This window comes from Lycium ferocissimum, chromosome 10 (genome assembly GCF_029784015.1).
Source record: "Lycium ferocissimum isolate CSIRO_LF1 chromosome 10, AGI_CSIRO_Lferr_CH_V1, whole genome shotgun sequence".
Classification (NCBI taxonomy): domain Eukaryota; kingdom Viridiplantae; phylum Streptophyta; class Magnoliopsida; order Solanales; family Solanaceae; genus Lycium; species Lycium ferocissimum.
In genome coordinates, this window is record NC_081351.1 from 26,856,107 (window position 1) to 26,873,889 (window position 17,783).

The 17,783-nt window shown below is 33.7% G+C and overlaps 2 protein-coding genes across 5 annotated transcripts; one reads left to right on the plus strand and one right to left on the minus strand.

Annotated features, from left to right (window-relative positions):
- Positions 1–3,839: 3,839 nt before the first annotated feature.
- On the minus strand, positions 3,840–11,086 carry LOC132033090 (pentatricopeptide repeat-containing protein At1g20300, mitochondrial). 4 transcript variants are annotated; one of them, XM_059422955.1, is made up of 4 exons: positions 9,341–11,086; positions 8,297–8,360; positions 8,094–8,152; positions 7,863–8,007 (listed from the first exon to the last, which is right to left on the minus strand). In XM_059422955.1, exon 1 carries the CDS (start codon positions 10,991–10,993, stop codon positions 9,413–9,415), a length of 1,581 nt encoding a protein of 526 aa, XP_059278938.1. In that variant the 5' UTR covers positions 10,994–11,086; the 3' UTR covers positions 7,863–8,007; positions 8,094–8,152; positions 8,297–8,360; positions 9,341–9,412. The 4 variants fall into 4 exon arrangements, with proteins under 4 accessions (XP_059278939.1, XP_059278938.1, XP_059278940.1 ...); XM_059422956.1 differs by lacking the exons at positions 7,863–8,007; positions 8,094–8,152 and adding an exon at positions 3,840–4,051; XM_059422957.1 differs by lacking the exon at positions 8,094–8,152.
- On the plus strand, positions 6,229–8,147 carry LOC132034763 (uncharacterized). The gene is made up of 2 exons (XM_059425122.1): positions 6,229–6,996; positions 8,006–8,147. Exons 1-2 carry the CDS (start codon positions 6,776–6,778, stop codon positions 8,145–8,147), a joined length of 363 nt encoding a protein of 120 aa, XP_059281105.1. The 5' UTR covers positions 6,229–6,775.
- Positions 11,087–17,783: the final 6,697 nt, after the last annotated feature.

Consider the following 17,783-nt stretch of genomic DNA (forward strand, 5'->3'; position numbering starts at 1 on the left):
TCAAAAGTATATTTTTCCTTTATTTTTTGGGGTGAAAAATCACGCGAATTTGAATTCAATAAAATTAATTGTAATGAAATGAGCTTCCAATATAAAAATTATTTCAAAAGTATATTTTTCCTTTATTTTTTGGGGTGAAAAATCACGCGAATTTGAATTCAATAAAATTAATTGTAATGAAATGAGCTTCCAATATAAAAATTAAAGCTCACAACAAAGGTGGATCCACGTTTGAAGTAACGAATTTTAGCAATACCGATCTTAAAAATTTGGATCCGCCGCTAATTTTTATTAAAATTTCAAACTAACCACAAATTATTTGAGACCAGGAAATAACAAATATTAGTCTCTGTACAAATTTCTACGGAATTCCTCAAAATTCGTACTACCTTAGGCTATATTTACATATGAACAGAATCGAAACACTGGTATTTATTGACGAACTTTTAGTCTCTGTATCCACAAAAACATAACCAAGAAATGGCTTCAACAATAGGAAACAGAAACATTAATGTTGTCGTTGTTCTTTGCTTCATTTTACTTGTCGCAGGTTCAAGCTCTGCAAAGGTTCCAGACAACAAGAAATATTTAAAATTTCCACCAAATCCACATGTTGGAGATGAAAAAACAAGAATTCCAGCTAACCATTATCACAGAGGCTGCAGTGCTATAACTCGTTGCCGCAAAGAACTCCCCTAAAAAGTCTGCTTCAATGGATTAAAGACGAGTTTAAGCTATATGCGTTGAAAATGTAAACATCATTTACGCTATGTGTTATAATATGTTATTTATCATTTACTCTTAAGAGTTAAGTGCTAATCGATACTTGTTAAATAAAAGTTTCCTGCAATTATCTTTTAAATGTCTGATCGTGTATAAATCGTTCCAAGAAAGAGGGTTAGACTTCATCTCTCTCAACCTGCCGGGGAAGCAAGTATTGCAACAATGATTTGTCAATGAGCTCATTAAGCAAATTAGAACTAACTAGTAAAGTTACTCGCGCTTCCCGCGATCATAAAATTCATGACAAATTTATACAGAGAACTAACAAAAAGATAAGAAATTTAGATTCAATTCCACTTTTTTATTATTAAAAAAATGCTCATGAACGATGCACATTTGGGTTAATCATCGGTTAGTTTATAAATTAAAATTTAGTTTGAGTATATACTTCTACATAATATTAATTATATACTACCAAAGACCCAATATACAAGACTAAAAATGGACCAAAAGCTTCTCAAGCTCAAGCATTTACTTTTTTAGTTAGAGACCAACGTCTTGGGGCTAACGTGGGATCCGCTCAAGGACCAACTGGTTTAGGTAAATATCTAATGTGTTCCCCGACCGGAGAAGTCATTTTTGGAGGAGAAACTATGCATTTTTGGAATCAGCGTGCTCCATGGTTAGAGCCTCTAAGGGGTCCAAATGGGTTAGACTTAAGTAGGTTGAAAAAAGATATACAACATTGGTAGGAACGGCGTTTGTGCATGAAGTGAACATATATTTGTTACTAAAAATAGCAATTTAAGACTAACACAATATATAAATAAAACTTTATATATACAACCACTTATGAAGCTTTTTTCCTTCTGTAAATTAACTAATCTATAAATCACCATGTAAATTTCCATATCCACCGTGTGTTATTTTACTACTTTTTGTGTTATAATCTTGTCATTATAATTCTAGTATAATTTGTTCATCAACCAAACGGTTCGTGAGAGTATACAAATGTTTCTTGTAGTTGTGGTAAATGGGCGATTTGCTTGGGTTAAATACGTGTTTGAACCATTTTATATGGCCACAAGAGTAGGAGCTCTATTATTTGTAGTGTGTTACTTGGAGTATTAACTGTAGCAGCTAAAGGTAGAATGTTTTTATGGCTTTTGCTTGCAGTTTTTTCTAAAGTCTCAATGCAACAGACAATGGAACCTAGTTGCCAAAAAAAAAAAAAAAAAAAAACTAACTTTTCAACTTGCATGAAATGTCCATTGAGTTTATATAAAACACTGAAGCAAATTGAGATTGATAATGATTGCAGATGGAGTCATATCCGTGAATGACAATTGATATATCGGAAAAGGGCCTAAAATACCTTTGAACTATTGAATTTGGTGCAAAAATACCCTCCATCCACCATTGGGGCCTAAAATACCCTTGACGTAAACCTTTGGGGCCTAAAATACCCCTGACGTTAACCTTTGGGGCCTAAAATACCCTTATTACCCATTTCATTTATTACGTGGCACCCTTTGATTGGTTGAGAATTTAATTAACTTAAACTAATTAATCTCCCCATCTAACCAGATCCAACAAATAAAACCCGAACCACCCCAATTAAATCCCCATTCCACCGTACAAAAAAAAACATACAAACTCAGGTCATTACAAACCATATTTAAAAAAAAAATAAAAAAATCACGAACCCATTCCATTACAAATCGTGAATTGTGGTGCTTCAATTATGATAGTTCATTTTTTGTCTAAATTATATATGATTTTCAGCATTTCACTCTGCATATCAGATGTATTCTTGATCGGCCTTGTTATTTATGTGACTCTGATATCTATGTTTTTGCTGATAATACCACATCACCCAAAATTATGTGAATTTCCAGTTTCATGACTTTTATCTTCATCTTCTGTTACTGCTTATGATGAGTTGTGATATTGTGAAGCCAATTACCATACCCGTGTACCATATGAAGTAAGGTTTTAGTAAATGTTATGAATGTGGACATTACTGAGCTTAACATGTCAAAATTTGAGTAGAAATTATGGTTTGTTCTCTTTGAGTTCACGATTTGTAATGAAATAGGTTCGTGGATTTTTTTTTATATGGTTTGTAATGACCTGGATTTTTATGTTTTTTTTGATACGGTGGAATGGGGATTTAACTGGGGCAGGTCGGGTGTTATTTGTTGGATCGGGTTAAATGGGGGATTAATTAGTTTAAGTTAATTAAATTGTCAATCAATCAAAGGGTGCCACGTAATAAATTAAATGGGTCTGTTAAAAATAAGGGTATTTTACGCCCCAAAGGTTAACGTCAGGGGTATTTTAGGCCCCAAAGGTTAACGTCAAGGGTATTTTAGGCACCAAAGGTGGATGAAGACTATTTTTACACCAAATTCAATAGTTCAAGGGTATTTTAGGCCCTTTTCCATTGATATATCACTAATAACAATTTGATAGGAATATGCCTAATCCTAGCAATTCTTATACCCAAAGTATTTCAAGACCTTGTAATATTGCCTTCTCCTAGACAATTTAGACACTTAGGTGTGTAAAGGAAACAAATTTATCATTAGTCTTGTATCAAATCCAAATGTTATATTTGTCAAATAAATGTCTTTAAAATGGTTACGCCCTGGAACTTGATTTTTAGCTCCTTGAAGCACATCAACTTTTGGCTCTCTTCTGTTTATGAATTGAAATGTTTAGCAATACTTATACCGAAAACAACACAAGTCCAAACACACACATCTTTTCGACCACTGTAAATAAAAAACCAAGAACCAATTCAGTTACTAAATACCCCTACAATTTTAAATAGACAAAGTGCACCAATGCATTAGATAAGCTAGTCACAATTGTTACTATACAACTTTACCTATCTATGCGATCAATACGAACAATTCTATGAAGATATGGCTGAAGGTCCACCGCAATTTCATCATCATTGGACTCTGATTCACTGCAGTCTGACAAAAATAAAACAAAAAAGTACTAGTTTTTTTATTTGAACACCATTACAACAAAATAAAAGCTATAATATGCATAGAAACAATTTAAATTCTTGCCCCCATATCCAATTTCTAGTACACAACTTTGATGAGAAGAAGGTTTTAGGTGAGGAGGAAATCATTTTTGAGAGCCAAATCCAGAGCCAGAGAGTACGAAAAGAGTAACCCAAATATAGGGTGAAGCCCAAATATAGCAGATTATATATGAATTACATCACTCGACTTGAGACTCGCAAAAGATCAATATGTCTCCGCAGCCATGGCAGTTACTTGTCTCCTTTGCCTGATTGATAAATTTTAGCCTGCAAAAAAAAAAAAAAAAAAAAAAAAAAGGTGTCCTATTTACCATAAAATTCCGCTGTCTCTCTAAAAGTTTACCGCAACGTCGTTGCTCCTTGTGCCATTAACCGTTCTTGTACTCTTGTTCTCTGCTTCTCCAATTTTTAAGGTTTTCCCCTATTTTTTTCCCATTTACCTTATTAACTGAATAAACATACAGAAAAGAATCCCCGGCTTACTTATATTGACACCCAATTTTGCCCCTCCTTATTCTAATTTATTTCCTGGAGCTTCTAAATTTATCAACGAGCTAAATACTTTATTTTTACTATTATTTTATTGCTACTACTATTAATATCGTTATTTTTCATCTTCACTATTTTTACTATCGACATCACTATTATTACTTTATCACAAATTTCAAAATGGTTCGTCATCATTTTTATTAAGTCCTTTATTTTTTACATACTAATCACTAATTATCATAGTATATATTATGTAAAATTTTCACAAATAGCTATCTTTTAGCTACTTCTAACAAGTTATAACTATAAGTTTATTATTTACAATTCGTAGCTGGTTTTTTCTATATTTAGGTCCTGGACGCGTCACATAAATATAGCTAAAATATAGACTAAATACACGGAATTGTTGAGCAAATAATGCCTCTATTTAAGGGAGAAAAAAAATCTTTTTCGACTAAACAAATCGTTTTTAATGTTCCATAAATCACGCAAATCTCATTCTCTTCCATATCTAATCACATATCTCATTCAACATCTAATCATTCACATAAAATTTGAATTCAAAAACACTCATCATATTTTTTCCCAAAATATAACTAAAAAAAAAAAACTCTTTTTAATGTTCCATAAATCATGCAAAGCTTGATTTGTTCATCAACTGAATTGCATAGTGACAAGTTGAGATTGTCTCCTGATGCTATGACCATCGATTTTGTGTGCGTCATTAAAAATATTCAATGAAATTACATTATTAAAAATCAAAAATATTAGTTATTGAGTGCAATAAGCTGATATTGAATATTATTTAGTAACTTTAATAAGATGGGAAAACTTGACTCCATAAAAAAACTTTAATCCCTAAGGGTGGCTTTTGATTCACTGTATTTTATCTGTATTATGATTGTATTTTTGAGTGTATTCTAATTGATACGTAAGATTTGAATCGTAATGAATATATTTACAATATATTTCACTTGTATTTTGTATGTATTTTAGAAGTATTAAAATTGTTCTTTAATTTTTGAAGTATATTGTACGTAAAAATGGATTTTATGGTTCAATAATGAATTCAAGTGTACCATGAATATGTAGAGAAAATGCATAGAACTCTTTCTGGTTCATCAATAAAATATAGTGAAAACATGTAGGAAATACAAATTTGATATTGAAGTGCACTTTGTAATTTTTTAGCAGTACCTATACAAGAAAAATTTAAATGTATTAAAAACAGAATTCAAATCTACGATTAGACTATACAACAAGCGGGATCATTACCAAAATACATAAAACTTCTTCTAAAATCTTCATAAAAATAATGTCGCAATGTTGATGTTATACATAAAAAAAAAGTTGAGAAAAAAACAACTTAAAACATAAACTCGCTCGGCCTACAAATCTACTCCCGAACATCTACTAAAATCATCGCATCATAATCAACGGTAGCCTTGACAGTATTGGTGGTTGCTCGTTATCAATAAATGCATTCAGGGTTGCCTTGTCGATTTGCGTCGTACCTCATACGGAGAAACTTTGCATCAATTTTAGCTGGAATGCGTCAAGATATACTGAAACTTTACATTAACAAAACATGAAAAAATAAAAAAATAACAAATTAACCACAATAAATAACAACACATTCAAGATATACTGAAAATATACTATAAATATAATGCAAATATATCAATGTCAAAAGCAATCGTGGTTGTCACTACAACAAAGGTGTGACCGTGGCCGTAAAAATACACTTCAAATACACCTAATATATACTACAAAATATACTTTGATAAAAAGTAAACACAAATTCAAAATCACATAAATTTACAAGTAACAAATTAGGTAGAAAAAATATATCACACACAATTAAAAACACAAACTAATTGAAATAATAAAAAATACAACAAACCACGTCTTGCCTATATATATATGAGCAATAAATCATTTGCTTTTCAATTGTGTATAATCTCATTTCGCCCCTTCTATAGTAGGCATTCACATTCTCATTATCAAATCCGTCCGTTAATTTTGCGTTTTCTTTTTGGGAAGAAACTGAAATTCGCGCATCCAAACATCTTGCCACTTTTGGACTTATATATTTAGCAAACAAAACAAAATCTAGTACAATGTATAGAACATAATATATGCCTCCTCTACCAAAATAAGATCTTCTAGAACACGAAGAACCAATGAAAATCCAATAAAATATCAAGTTAGTTGTCGTAAATGGTTCTATGGATTAGTCTCCCATTAAATACGTTAATGATTCATCAGTTTGAATTTACACCCATCCACTATCATAATTACTTACTTCAAAGGATTTCCCTTAATTAATTACTCCATCAGTTTCATGTTAGTTACTCGTGATCAGTTTATGTTCCTTTTAATTAATATAATGAGTAAATATTATTCTCTATGTATCCAGGATTTGAATTTTTTCAATCTTCTTAATTACTAGTACCTCGGAAGTAAGTTACAAGTTCATTAAAATTGCAATATTTATAGGTCATGAAATCTTCACATACCATTACCAAAGAATTTACTATGTCAAGAGGAAACACAAAAACTAACGTTGTTCTAATTTGCTTCATTTCGCTTGTTGTATTTTCATGTTTTGTCGATTTTGCTAACGCCGCAAAGTACATAAAATTTCCACCACTTCTAAATGTTGGGACCGAAGAACAAAAAAGATTCCAGCAAATCCTTATACCAGAGGTTGCAGTGCTTTAACTCGTTGTCGTGGTGGTAATTTGGGCCGCAGGGTGATGGTTCCTAATTCTCAACTCACGGGTTCTAGCCATGAGAAAAAGATGTTACGACAATGGATTTTCAATGTCTTATATTTTCGAGTTTATTATTTTTGTTTATCAATAATGAAACGCTTTATTGGTATATAACAATGTTTAGTGTACGTATGTCAACTGTAGAAAAGATCGACACAAGATGTTGGTTCTTGATTAATTTACTGCATCTTTTTTATCTCTCCCGCATTTTTATTTGTATACGTACTTCAAGTCTTCTATAAAAAATTTGAAAATTGACCCACCGCAACTTATTCTGGACAAAGAAATTTTGCTAATTCACTATTTGGGGGATAAAAAGGCCGTAGGATTTCCCTATGATTCTCTGATCATAATTTCCCATATAAATGTTGAGTCGAACATGAAACTTGTGATTAGTAGTTAAACAATGATTAGTCGCTAAGACTAATTCAATATCCATAGAGTTCTCGAGATATTTTCTTACAAAGTTTTGTTACCGCATCTACGTCTTTTTTTACTAGTATTAGCTATCTTCCTTTCAAGACTTTATTTTCCTTTAATTTTTTGGGTGAAAACTCACAGATATGAAATAAAATTACTTGTAATGAAATGAGCTTCCAGTTAAAAAAGTCAAAGCTCGCAACCAGGGTGGATCCACGTTAGAAATTGATGAAATTTTTGAGCAATACTAATCTTAAAATTTTGGATCCACCACTAAAATTTGATTAAAATTTTAACAAACCACCTGGGAATAGCAAATATTAGTCTCTGTCGAAATTTAGACTAAATTCCTCAAAATTCGTACTACCTTAGACTATATTTACACATGAACAGAATCAAAACGTTAGTACTTATTAACGAACTTTTAGTCTCTGTATCCACAAAAACATAACCAAGATATGGCTTCAACAAGAGGAAACAGAAACATTAATGTTGTTGTTGTTCTTTGCTTCATTTTACTTGTCGCATTTTCAAGCTCTGCAAAGGTTCCAGACAACAAGAAATATATAAAGTTTCCACCAAATCTACATGTTGGAGACGAAAAAACAAAAACTCCAGCTAACCATTATCACAGAGGCTGCAGTTATATAACTCGTTGCCGCAAAGAACTCCCCTAAAAAGTCTGCTTCAATGGACTAGTTTAAGTTACATACGTTGAAAATGTAAAGATCATTTACACTATCTGTTATAATATGTTATTTATCATTTACTCTTAAGAATTATGTACTAATCAATACTCTTATTAAATAAAGTTTCTTGCAATTACCTTTAAAATGATCTGATCGCGTATAAATCCTTCCAAGAAAGAGGGTTAGGCTTCATTTATCTACCTGCCATGGGAAGGGAAATGTTACAACAATCGTTGCTCAATGAGCTAATTAAGCAAATTAGCAATGAAATAAACATGAGCAATAAATCATTTGCTCTTCGATTGTGAATATCTCATTTCCCCCCTCTATAGCAGGGGCGGAGCTAGTCTTGCGAGTTGTGACGACCGGTTCGGTAGAACCAAATAGCTTTGCTAAGATCTTGTATTTGTGCTAAAAAAAAAAATCATTTAATATGTATAAATAATTTATCAAAAACCCAATAACTTTCTTTTTCTATAATCTAGAACCCATAGTAACATTCCCCATAGTAACATTCACATTCTCATAGTAAAAAAGAAATTGGCTTTTCCTTTTTTCGTGAAGAAATCCACATTCAAACTCCTTTTATTCATCTATAGTCTATGAAAATGACTGAAGAAGCTCATTCAAGCAATGTAGCTAAACTTTCTTTCAAGACAGGGTATCCAAACATCTGGCCACTCTTGAACTTATATAGCGATCAAAACAAAATCTTGTACAATGTAAATTCAAATTGTAAAAGGAAAACTTCTTGATACGAGTTAAAGTCAATACTACAAGATCAAATACTCTCTAATGCCTTTACGTTGATTATCCGAGATCAACAATGGTGTCATATTTCTCATTAATCTATCATTCAACAAATATAAAAGGATTTTCCCTTTCACTTCCTAAAAGGAAATGAATTCACCACTAAGATCGAAATGTTCCAGTAGTAGCAGTAGATAATAGTGAAGGTGTGAAGTTCCTAATGCACAATCGACAAGGCTTCTCCTCCAACCTTTGAATTGCCAAAGGTCTCTATAACAGCATCATTTGTTCCGATATTTTTTGGCAGCTATAGCGAAATGATGTTAAGAGAACATATAATATAACATAACATGAAAGATTGGTTCCACAGAAAACATGGCTGTAACACTGAAATGTCGTTATAGAGGATGGTTGTTATAGAGAAGTCTGACCGTATAACATCAGCACTACTGAGATTCCACAGTCTAGCTTAAGACATAGTCCACAAGCAGTCCAAATGCCTTTTATACAGAACGAGTAGCAAATCCCCGATCAACCATCTTCTCCACCAATTCTTCGTGCTTCCTTAATTGCCCTGCCTTCCTTAGTTGTTTTAATACCATGTCATAAACCGACTCACTTGGTCTCAAGGACTTCTCCTCGATCATTTCTCTAAAATATTTATAAGCATTATTCCAATGTCCCATCCCACAGTACATTGAAATCATAATCTTGAAAGTGTTCACATTAGGCTCCACTTCATTCTCATCCATTTCCTTCCAGAACTTAATAACCATATCAGTAGATTTCGAATCAGCAAACATCTTCATCAATATATTACACGTGACCGTATTAGGTTTACAATTCAACTCCTTCATCTTAGCATACAATCGATGAGCAGCATTTACATCACGAGCCTTAGCAATGCACCTAAAAATAGGGTTAAAAGTAGAAGCATTCGGTTCACATCCTTTCTTAACCATAACATTAACCACCTTAATCGCTTCATCACGGTTCTCATCTTTGCAATGAGCATCAATCAAGAAATTATACGTAATAACATCAGGAGAACACGATAGCCTCTTCATCTGATTATAAACCTGAAGTACCTTCTCTGTTCTCCCCGCCTTCACATGGACGCGCATTAGGTTATTAAACGTAATCGCATTAGGTTGACAACCAACATCAATCATCTCCGAGAAAACATCGTAGGCACGAGTAATTTGCCCCGACCTACACAGCGCATCGATCACAATACTATAAGTATACACATTAGGTGGGACCCCTGATTCCTTCATTTCTCGAAAAATCCTTTCTGCTTCGGATATATTACCTGATCGACACCAACCATGAACTAAACTAGTATACAAAACCACATCAACCTCGAATTTATCCTTTAAACTATCGAAAAACGCTTGTGCTTCTTTCGCTCTTCTTTTCTTACACAATATACCTATAACTACACTAAACGCATTCCTATCCGGCATACAATCATAATCTTCCATTCGATTAAACGTATGAACAGCTTCATTAGCAAGCCCGGCCCGAACATAACGACGAATCAAAATCGAAAAAGTTTCAATTGGGATTTCGATATTTTTCATTTTCATTAAATCTATCAAATGCCAAGCAATGTCGAATTGTCTTACCTTACCAGCAAGATCAATCATTTCATTGTAAGCACGTGGCTCAGGGTTTATGAAAGAGCCACTCGCGTCACGCGCTATAGCCCAGTTGAAGAAAGCTAGAGCTTGTGAAAATGGTATGCCGTGGCGAACCGACCCGCATTTCTCGATGACCCGGTTGATGACCCGAGGGGAGATGGGTTTGTTATCGAAGATTCTAGAGAAATCGAAGGAGAGAGTTGGGAAAGTGATGTTAGGGTTTATAATGGGAGTTGTTGTAGGGTTTTTGCGGTGATGTTCTTTGATTAAAGAATGAATATTTTCAGCTAATTGAGATTCTTCTTCGGATAATACTTCAGTTGAGTAAATGGGAGACTCATTTGAGGTTGAAGATGTGGTGAAGAGTTTGAATTTGCTATGAGAAGAGAAGGGATTAAGGAGATAGCGATTGAAGCGTAACATGGATTTTGTGACGGCCATGGATTTCAGCTGTGTTTCAAGAATTTGCTGCTTTAAGTGTTTTTAGCTTCTTTTTATGTACCTTCCTCTTTCTTTTTCCTTTTTCTTTGAAACCCTAATAATTACTATAGTCTCTTGAGTGAGGCTCTTTCGGAAATAGTCTCCCAATCTTAATTTTTTAAGATAGGGTAAGGTCTGCGTACATAGAAAAAATGATCTTTGTGATAATTTTTTGGCTCATGTTGTGACTATTTACCTACTAGATAGGTTTACTTTGGATTATGAGATATTGCTCTAATTGTTCTTGCTTAGGAAGTGAAATTGATCCATCTTGACTAGTTCATATGCCATGTCTGGTGAGTGTTTGTTGAACAATTCCTGTGCTTACTTTTATCATCTAGAACTTGTCCGATTAGTCTTTCAATGCTAATTTTGATTATGTTGGTTGGAGAGATGACCTTGGGCTATCTTTGTAATTTTTGAAAAAGCCTCTTTAGCCGTTCTAGCCTACCATTGCATAAATAATATCACTGGTAATCCCATTTGAGCCTATGACCTTTTCTTTGACTGCCACATTACAAGCCTTTATCCTTCTTGATGAAATTCTCTCTTTTGAACATTTCCCTCCTTGAATATTAAATTGTGAATTTGAGGCCAAAAGCCTAAGTTTGGGCTGTAGTGTTGCTTGAAAGGTGGTGAAGATTAGTGTTGTGGAAAATTCAAAAGAAATGAAGAAAATTTGAAAAAAAAATACAAAAAGGTTGCAAACTTTTTGTGCCAAAAAAAATGTATCTTTGTGAAAAAAAAAACAGAGAATTGGAAAATAACAAAAACACTAGAAATCAAGAAAATGGTTGCATAAAAAGAAGTTGGAATAATGGGGGAAACTAGTATGCAAAGGAAGGAGTGATGTTTTGAAATGAAGAGGAAAGTGGACAAAAAGTATTGAGTAGTGTTCAAGAAGGGCGTAGTCACTTGTATCCTAAATACTTATCCTACCCTTCCCCAAACCTACATTACAAGCTTAAAAAGTCCATATGTGATCTTCTACCGAATGTTCTTGAGTTAGTGATGATTGAAAATAAGGGCAAGCTTATGGTGTGATATGTGTTAGCACTAGAATTTCTTTGTTGAGTGTGAGTGACTTTGTGTATATGTCCCTTGTGTTGTTGTTGTTGTTGTGAATATAGTGATTTTGGGACTTTCTTTCTTCTGAGGGCATACGGATTACGATAGATTGGTGACGTTGAAAAATTCCAAGTTGAGTCAAATGAGCATTGTCATACCCTATTTCAACCTAGGTCAAAATAGTTTATAACATCCCGGTAATTCTGGGGTTAATTAAAGTTAAGGAGTCGCCACCTAATTATTTATGGTGAATTAGGGCACCTAAGGTTAGTTAAAGTTATTATCTAAAGTCGATTTGTTTTAAAGTCTACGAAACCAAAATTCTGAGTAAGGGTTCAACTAACCTAGAGGGAAGGTATTAGGCATCCTCTAAGTTCCATAAACAATGGTTAACCGACCGGACTTTATGTTAATTAATTAGGCTAGGTATAAATACAGTATTCTAAATTTTTAGGAAATAATTTATAAGTATTGCTAAAGTTTCAATAAAAATGTAATAATGTTATTAAAGTAAGACCTGTAAGATATAATAATTTATATGAAAAAGACTTTAGGTATTATGGAAAGTGGATTTGAAAATGTAATAATTTTCATATAAGCAATAAGTTCAGTGAATTTAAAACTTTGGATAAAACTGTGTTAATATGATAATGCAAACTTTGAATCTAGCTTCATTTTTTAATAATATGATGCAAAAGACATGAGTTTCCCTTTTTAACTTTATTTAATTATATTCGGCTAAAGGTATGCGTAGTTGGATAAATCTTAAAATAATGTTTATAAAATATACTTGAATTAGTATTTGCATATTAGTGACGTTTTGAGATTTTAAGATAGTAAAGTAAAGCATGATTCCTTTGACTCAAAATATATAGTCCTGCCGTTTTGAAACCAATTATTTCTAAGAGAAGATAAATTATATGAGTATTATAAATAACTTAATATGAAAAAGAAGGAAATGAGATTTATGGAATTAATTATTGGTTTCTCTTCTAGACTAACTTCCATTATACTAATGTCAACCCGCCCATTCTACTAAGGTTCATTCTAGCTAGAAAACCAAAACAGAGTAAAATGTTAGTTGCACAATACCAGTTAGACACACACAAAATAAAATAAAATAAGATAAAATGAAGTAAATATAATTAATGGGCTCAGCCCATTTTTTAGAAATGCTGCCGCGGATCACTGTTGTCTGTTGTCTATTGGGCTTTGGCCCAGATTTTCTTCTATGTTGCTGCCGCGGACAGAGTTGATAAGGAGGAGGTCATGTTGGGCTTTTAGTAAAAGCCCAACGCCAAATGTGGAAGGAGATGACGAGTCGCTGGGACTCGTATGCGATGTTCATGCATAAGAAAGGAAAAGAAAAGAATTAGAGCATGATCATTAAACATGGAAAACTTGAAGACTAATATTCATATGCGAATAAAACATTCGGTTAAAAGCGAAAACTCAAACTAATAACATAAAAAATAGATAAACGGGCAGAATACCCAACGGAGAAGTTGAAGAAAACGAGATGCAAGCTCAATGGAGTATTTAAGCAACAAAAAGGAAGTGAAGAAAGTAGACCCAAACAAGCGTGACGATTTCAATTTTCTAGATAATGACCCCTGTATACACATTATATATATTCATGCTTACACACACATAATCAAACTACAACACATTTGCAACGTAATGTCATGAAGAAATGGGCAGACAGACTCTTCTTCGAGGTACATGACGGGCTAAGAGAAATCTTGATGAAGAATGATAAGAAGTTTCCACAATCAACCTCATTTTATAACATAGTGGTGTCAAACATATCAGGCAGCCTACTACTATCAAGCAAACCAGGAGTATGCTAAGCATCTTTAGACGAACATAGAAACCAATTAGCAAACTGGAAGGGATGATGCTTATCAGGAAAGGTTCTACACTAAATCTTCACACCAGCTTTTCAAAATAGCATGAGAATGAGACTATTTCATTTATGCCAAAATCTTACTCGTTGTTTAAATCATTTTAGTCAATATAATGGAGAGTTTTCCAATTCAAAAATAGACTCTCAGGCAGTTACGACTTGATTGAATAAGTCTATTGGACTTTCCATAGAATTGAGTTATAACAGCAATGAAAACTTTAAGTAGGACCACTGGCTGCTATTATAGATGAAATATACTTATTCCCAAATGAATTATGGACTATCTTAATAGACTAAGAGTGACTCTGATCAACATATAAGAACGACCTAAACACTTCGAAACTATCACTGAATGCACTACGGACCCTAAGACTTCAGATTACCCAAAGAAAACAAAGTAGGGAATATTCATTAAAGGACAAAATTCTCTTTACTCAGTGTTAGGCAAATCCCGTGCGCTTTTATGTCAAGTGGATGAAGACAAGTTTAAAAGGTTATGTTGCGGTCTTAAAACGATTTCGAGTCAACATCATGTTCAAACGAATCATTTATCAAAGGATTGGGTCGATACAGGGCAACGCATAACATCCGTTAAAGTCGACTATTCTACGGACAAATCGCATATTCAACATTAGTAACTGAACTAACGAACTGATCGTGAAAGCCAAGCTAACAGGACATAAATATTACACTAGACACAGATGCCTCAATTAAAACTATATTAATGATAACTGAACCAAGCAGAAACTGGTACAACCATCCACTAATATTAACAAATATCAACCAACCTAACAGCTAACTGTCGCACAAATGAAGCACATCGACATATGAAACAAACAGGAAAGTACTTAAACTACTAATAAACAGATGACGAAGAGATATTTACCGACCTGTTTGTGGTGCAGTGAAGCAGGGACGGGCGCCCCGAATCTAGTCTCTCGTTATGAGTGGGCTTAGATACCGAATCAAACGAGCTCTAAGCCCTTTTCGAACTAATTAAAGTACCAGCCGAGATTAAAAGTGAATAGAAGGGGCCTTAAAGTTAAGTGTACCGATGTTGTGTTTTATGCGAGGGTATTTCTAGTGTCAACAACTACCCCCCTCGGCTATGGGTTTAAGATCACTTTATAGTAGACCAAATTAGGGTTTCACCCCTTTTGGGCGGGATTTCGAAATCGATTCAAAGTTGAATCAACCATGTGTACCCATCCGAACGTTGGGGTTAGCTCCAGATTTATGACACCAATCAGAGAAACAAAGAAGATGGAGACAAAAATCTTATTAAAGCTTTGTACTCGAAAATCGGGTTTTGGGTCGATAAAGCAATATTCGGATTTTATAAACGGACAAACACTCTTTAAAGCTTTGGATCGAAACAAACACAAAAGAAAACAAGAAAAGGGATGAAACCCTCTTTCACCCTGAACCCGTGACGGACCAATTAATTTTTCCACCCGATTTAAGCCACGCAAGGTCTGTAAAAACACAAAGAGACTTCTGAGATTTTCCATTTTCGTTGAAGGTGAGAGAGGGACTATGTATTGCACGAAAATGGTATTGTTTGACTCTACCATGGTTGAAAGGGGTTTTGTTTCTTTGCCTAAAATGGAGGAGGAGAGAGAGAGAGAGAAAGGAAAGAGCGGAGGCGTGAAGAAGAGAAAAAGAAAGGAGAGGGGAATGTAGGGTTTAGGGAGTAAAAATTGGGATGGGCTGGACCGGGTCGGGTCGGGTGAAAACGGAATTGGGCTGGACCGTTTGGTGGATTAATGGGCTCAATTGGTCCATGATTTGGGCTTGTAAAAATGGCTGAAATTGTTGATCCTTCTTCCTCTATTTAATTATCCTTGGGCTTTTAACTTAATAACAAGTATAAAATATATTACGTGAAGACAAATAGTAATTAGTGTTCATAGAGTAAAAATTAATTTAACGAGTACGAATCCTAAAATGAAACGATGACGAACCATTTAAAATTTGTGATAAAGTAGTACTAGTAAAAATAGTGAAAATGAAGGTAACAGTATTAATAATAGTAGAAATAAAAAATAGTAGTGGAAATAAATATTTAGCTCGTTAGTAAATTTAAAAGCCCAAGAAAATAAAATTGGAGTAAAGGAGGGACAAAATTGGGTGTCAACAAGCATATCTAGTAATCTAGTGGTTTTGAGTAACTTCTTGAGGCTTGGTTGTTGTTACTTGATTGTTTTGAAACTCCATTGCATTCTTGAATTTGTATTTGAAAATGAGGGAGTTATTTGGTTAAAGATTCACATGCTTGTAGCCTAATTATTTGTACCAACCAAAGTCATGAGTTTTGTGCTTAATTGATGAATGTGATTTGAAATGATAGTGATACTACTTGAGCTTGAATTGATAGGTCCTCATTGAGTTTTTGGTTTTGATTTGATTGAGGACAAGCAAAGACTTTAAGTTGGGGGTGTTGATAAGTGGTGATTTTACCACTTATTTTAGTCTCTTTGCTTTGGTTTTTGTGTTCTAAATCTATAATATGAGGCTATTCTTAGTGTGTATTGCTATTATTTCAGGTGCATTGAGTTCAGGGCACAAAAAGGACAAAATGGCGTAAAAATACGAAAAAGAGCTGAATATGCGTTCAGTATGCGGCACCGCAAACTCTGGTATGCGGTCGCATACTCAGTCTCAGAATGACCAGTGAGTGGAGCTAAATGTACAAAGATGCGAAGACTATGCGGCTCTGCAAACTCATTTTGCGACCGCATACTTGGTCCGCATAGCGTCATTAAAAGTCACTTTTGCACTTTTTGTCTCCTTCCTATAAATACTCTCCTAGAGTTTTGTGATAAGTTAGTTCATATGATTGAGAAGAGCTTTGGAAGAAACCAAGTGAAAAACAAGTCAAAAAGAAGCCAAATTGAAGAAATGGCAAAAAGGCTGACAGTTTTGCAAAACTGTCCAGTTTTGCAAAAACGGGCCAGTTTTGCAAATTCCGAAAATCAGTGGCTGTTTTGGACATATTTTGGGTTGGAAAATTTTGCAACTATAAAAGGAACACTTGGAAGACAACATCATTATCTTTGGTCATTTCATACAAGCTTGGAGAGCTAGGGTTTCATCTACACCATTGGAGGAGAAGATTAGAGCACTTTAATGAGATATTTTTTAAACCTTTCTTCAATTAGCTTGTTTTGTATTGAATATCTAAGTGTGTAGTATTTTCTTCTTTCACTTGAATCTTGTTTATGATATTATTCATTATCAAGTGTTGGATTAACTCTCTTGTTATTCTTATGTATTGAATGATTTTTATTTCTAATGAAGTGGGTCTTTGTTTCTTTAATTAATCTCGTTTTGAATGATTCTTAAGGGAGTAGCTAACCCTAAGACTCGCCCATTTAATTTGATTGAGCTCGGAAGAGGAAATCTAGGTTGGGAAATATTAATTAACAAGAATTTGGGTCATTAAACCCATCTAATAACTTGAGCTCGGAAGAGGATAGTTACTTGAGGTTAAATTGATTGTGCCTAATATCACACTCTAAGGCTTGGAAAAGCTTAGAGTGAAATTTATTGATTTGGTTGGAAGACTTTCAAAGAGATTTTATAAATCATTATCTATTAACATAAACCCGCTCTTAGTTGTAAAATCGTGAAATACATTTGATCGTTACTTGAGCGTAATTTCCTTTGTATCCAAACTTGTGACCATTGATCATTTTACCCGCTTTCTAGGTTAGTTTTTATCTTTGGTAGTTTCAAAATCAAAAACCAAAAATCTTATCAAGTGTTTGGCTTAGC

Bases quoted from the DNA above. Each gene is read 5' to 3' on its own strand.
- LOC132033090 (XM_059422956.1), bottom strand. From the start codon at position 10,993: ATGGCCGTCACAAAATCCATGTTACGCTTCAATCGCTATCTCCTTAAT.
- LOC132034763 (XM_059425122.1), top strand. From the start codon at position 6,776: ATGAAATCTTCACATACCATTACCAAAGAATTTACTATGTCAAGAGGA. The intron at 6,997-8,005 runs ACTCGTTGTCGT...CGCATTTTCAAG, and splicing joins CCAGAGGTTGCAGTGCTTTA to CTCTGCAAAGGTTCCAGACA.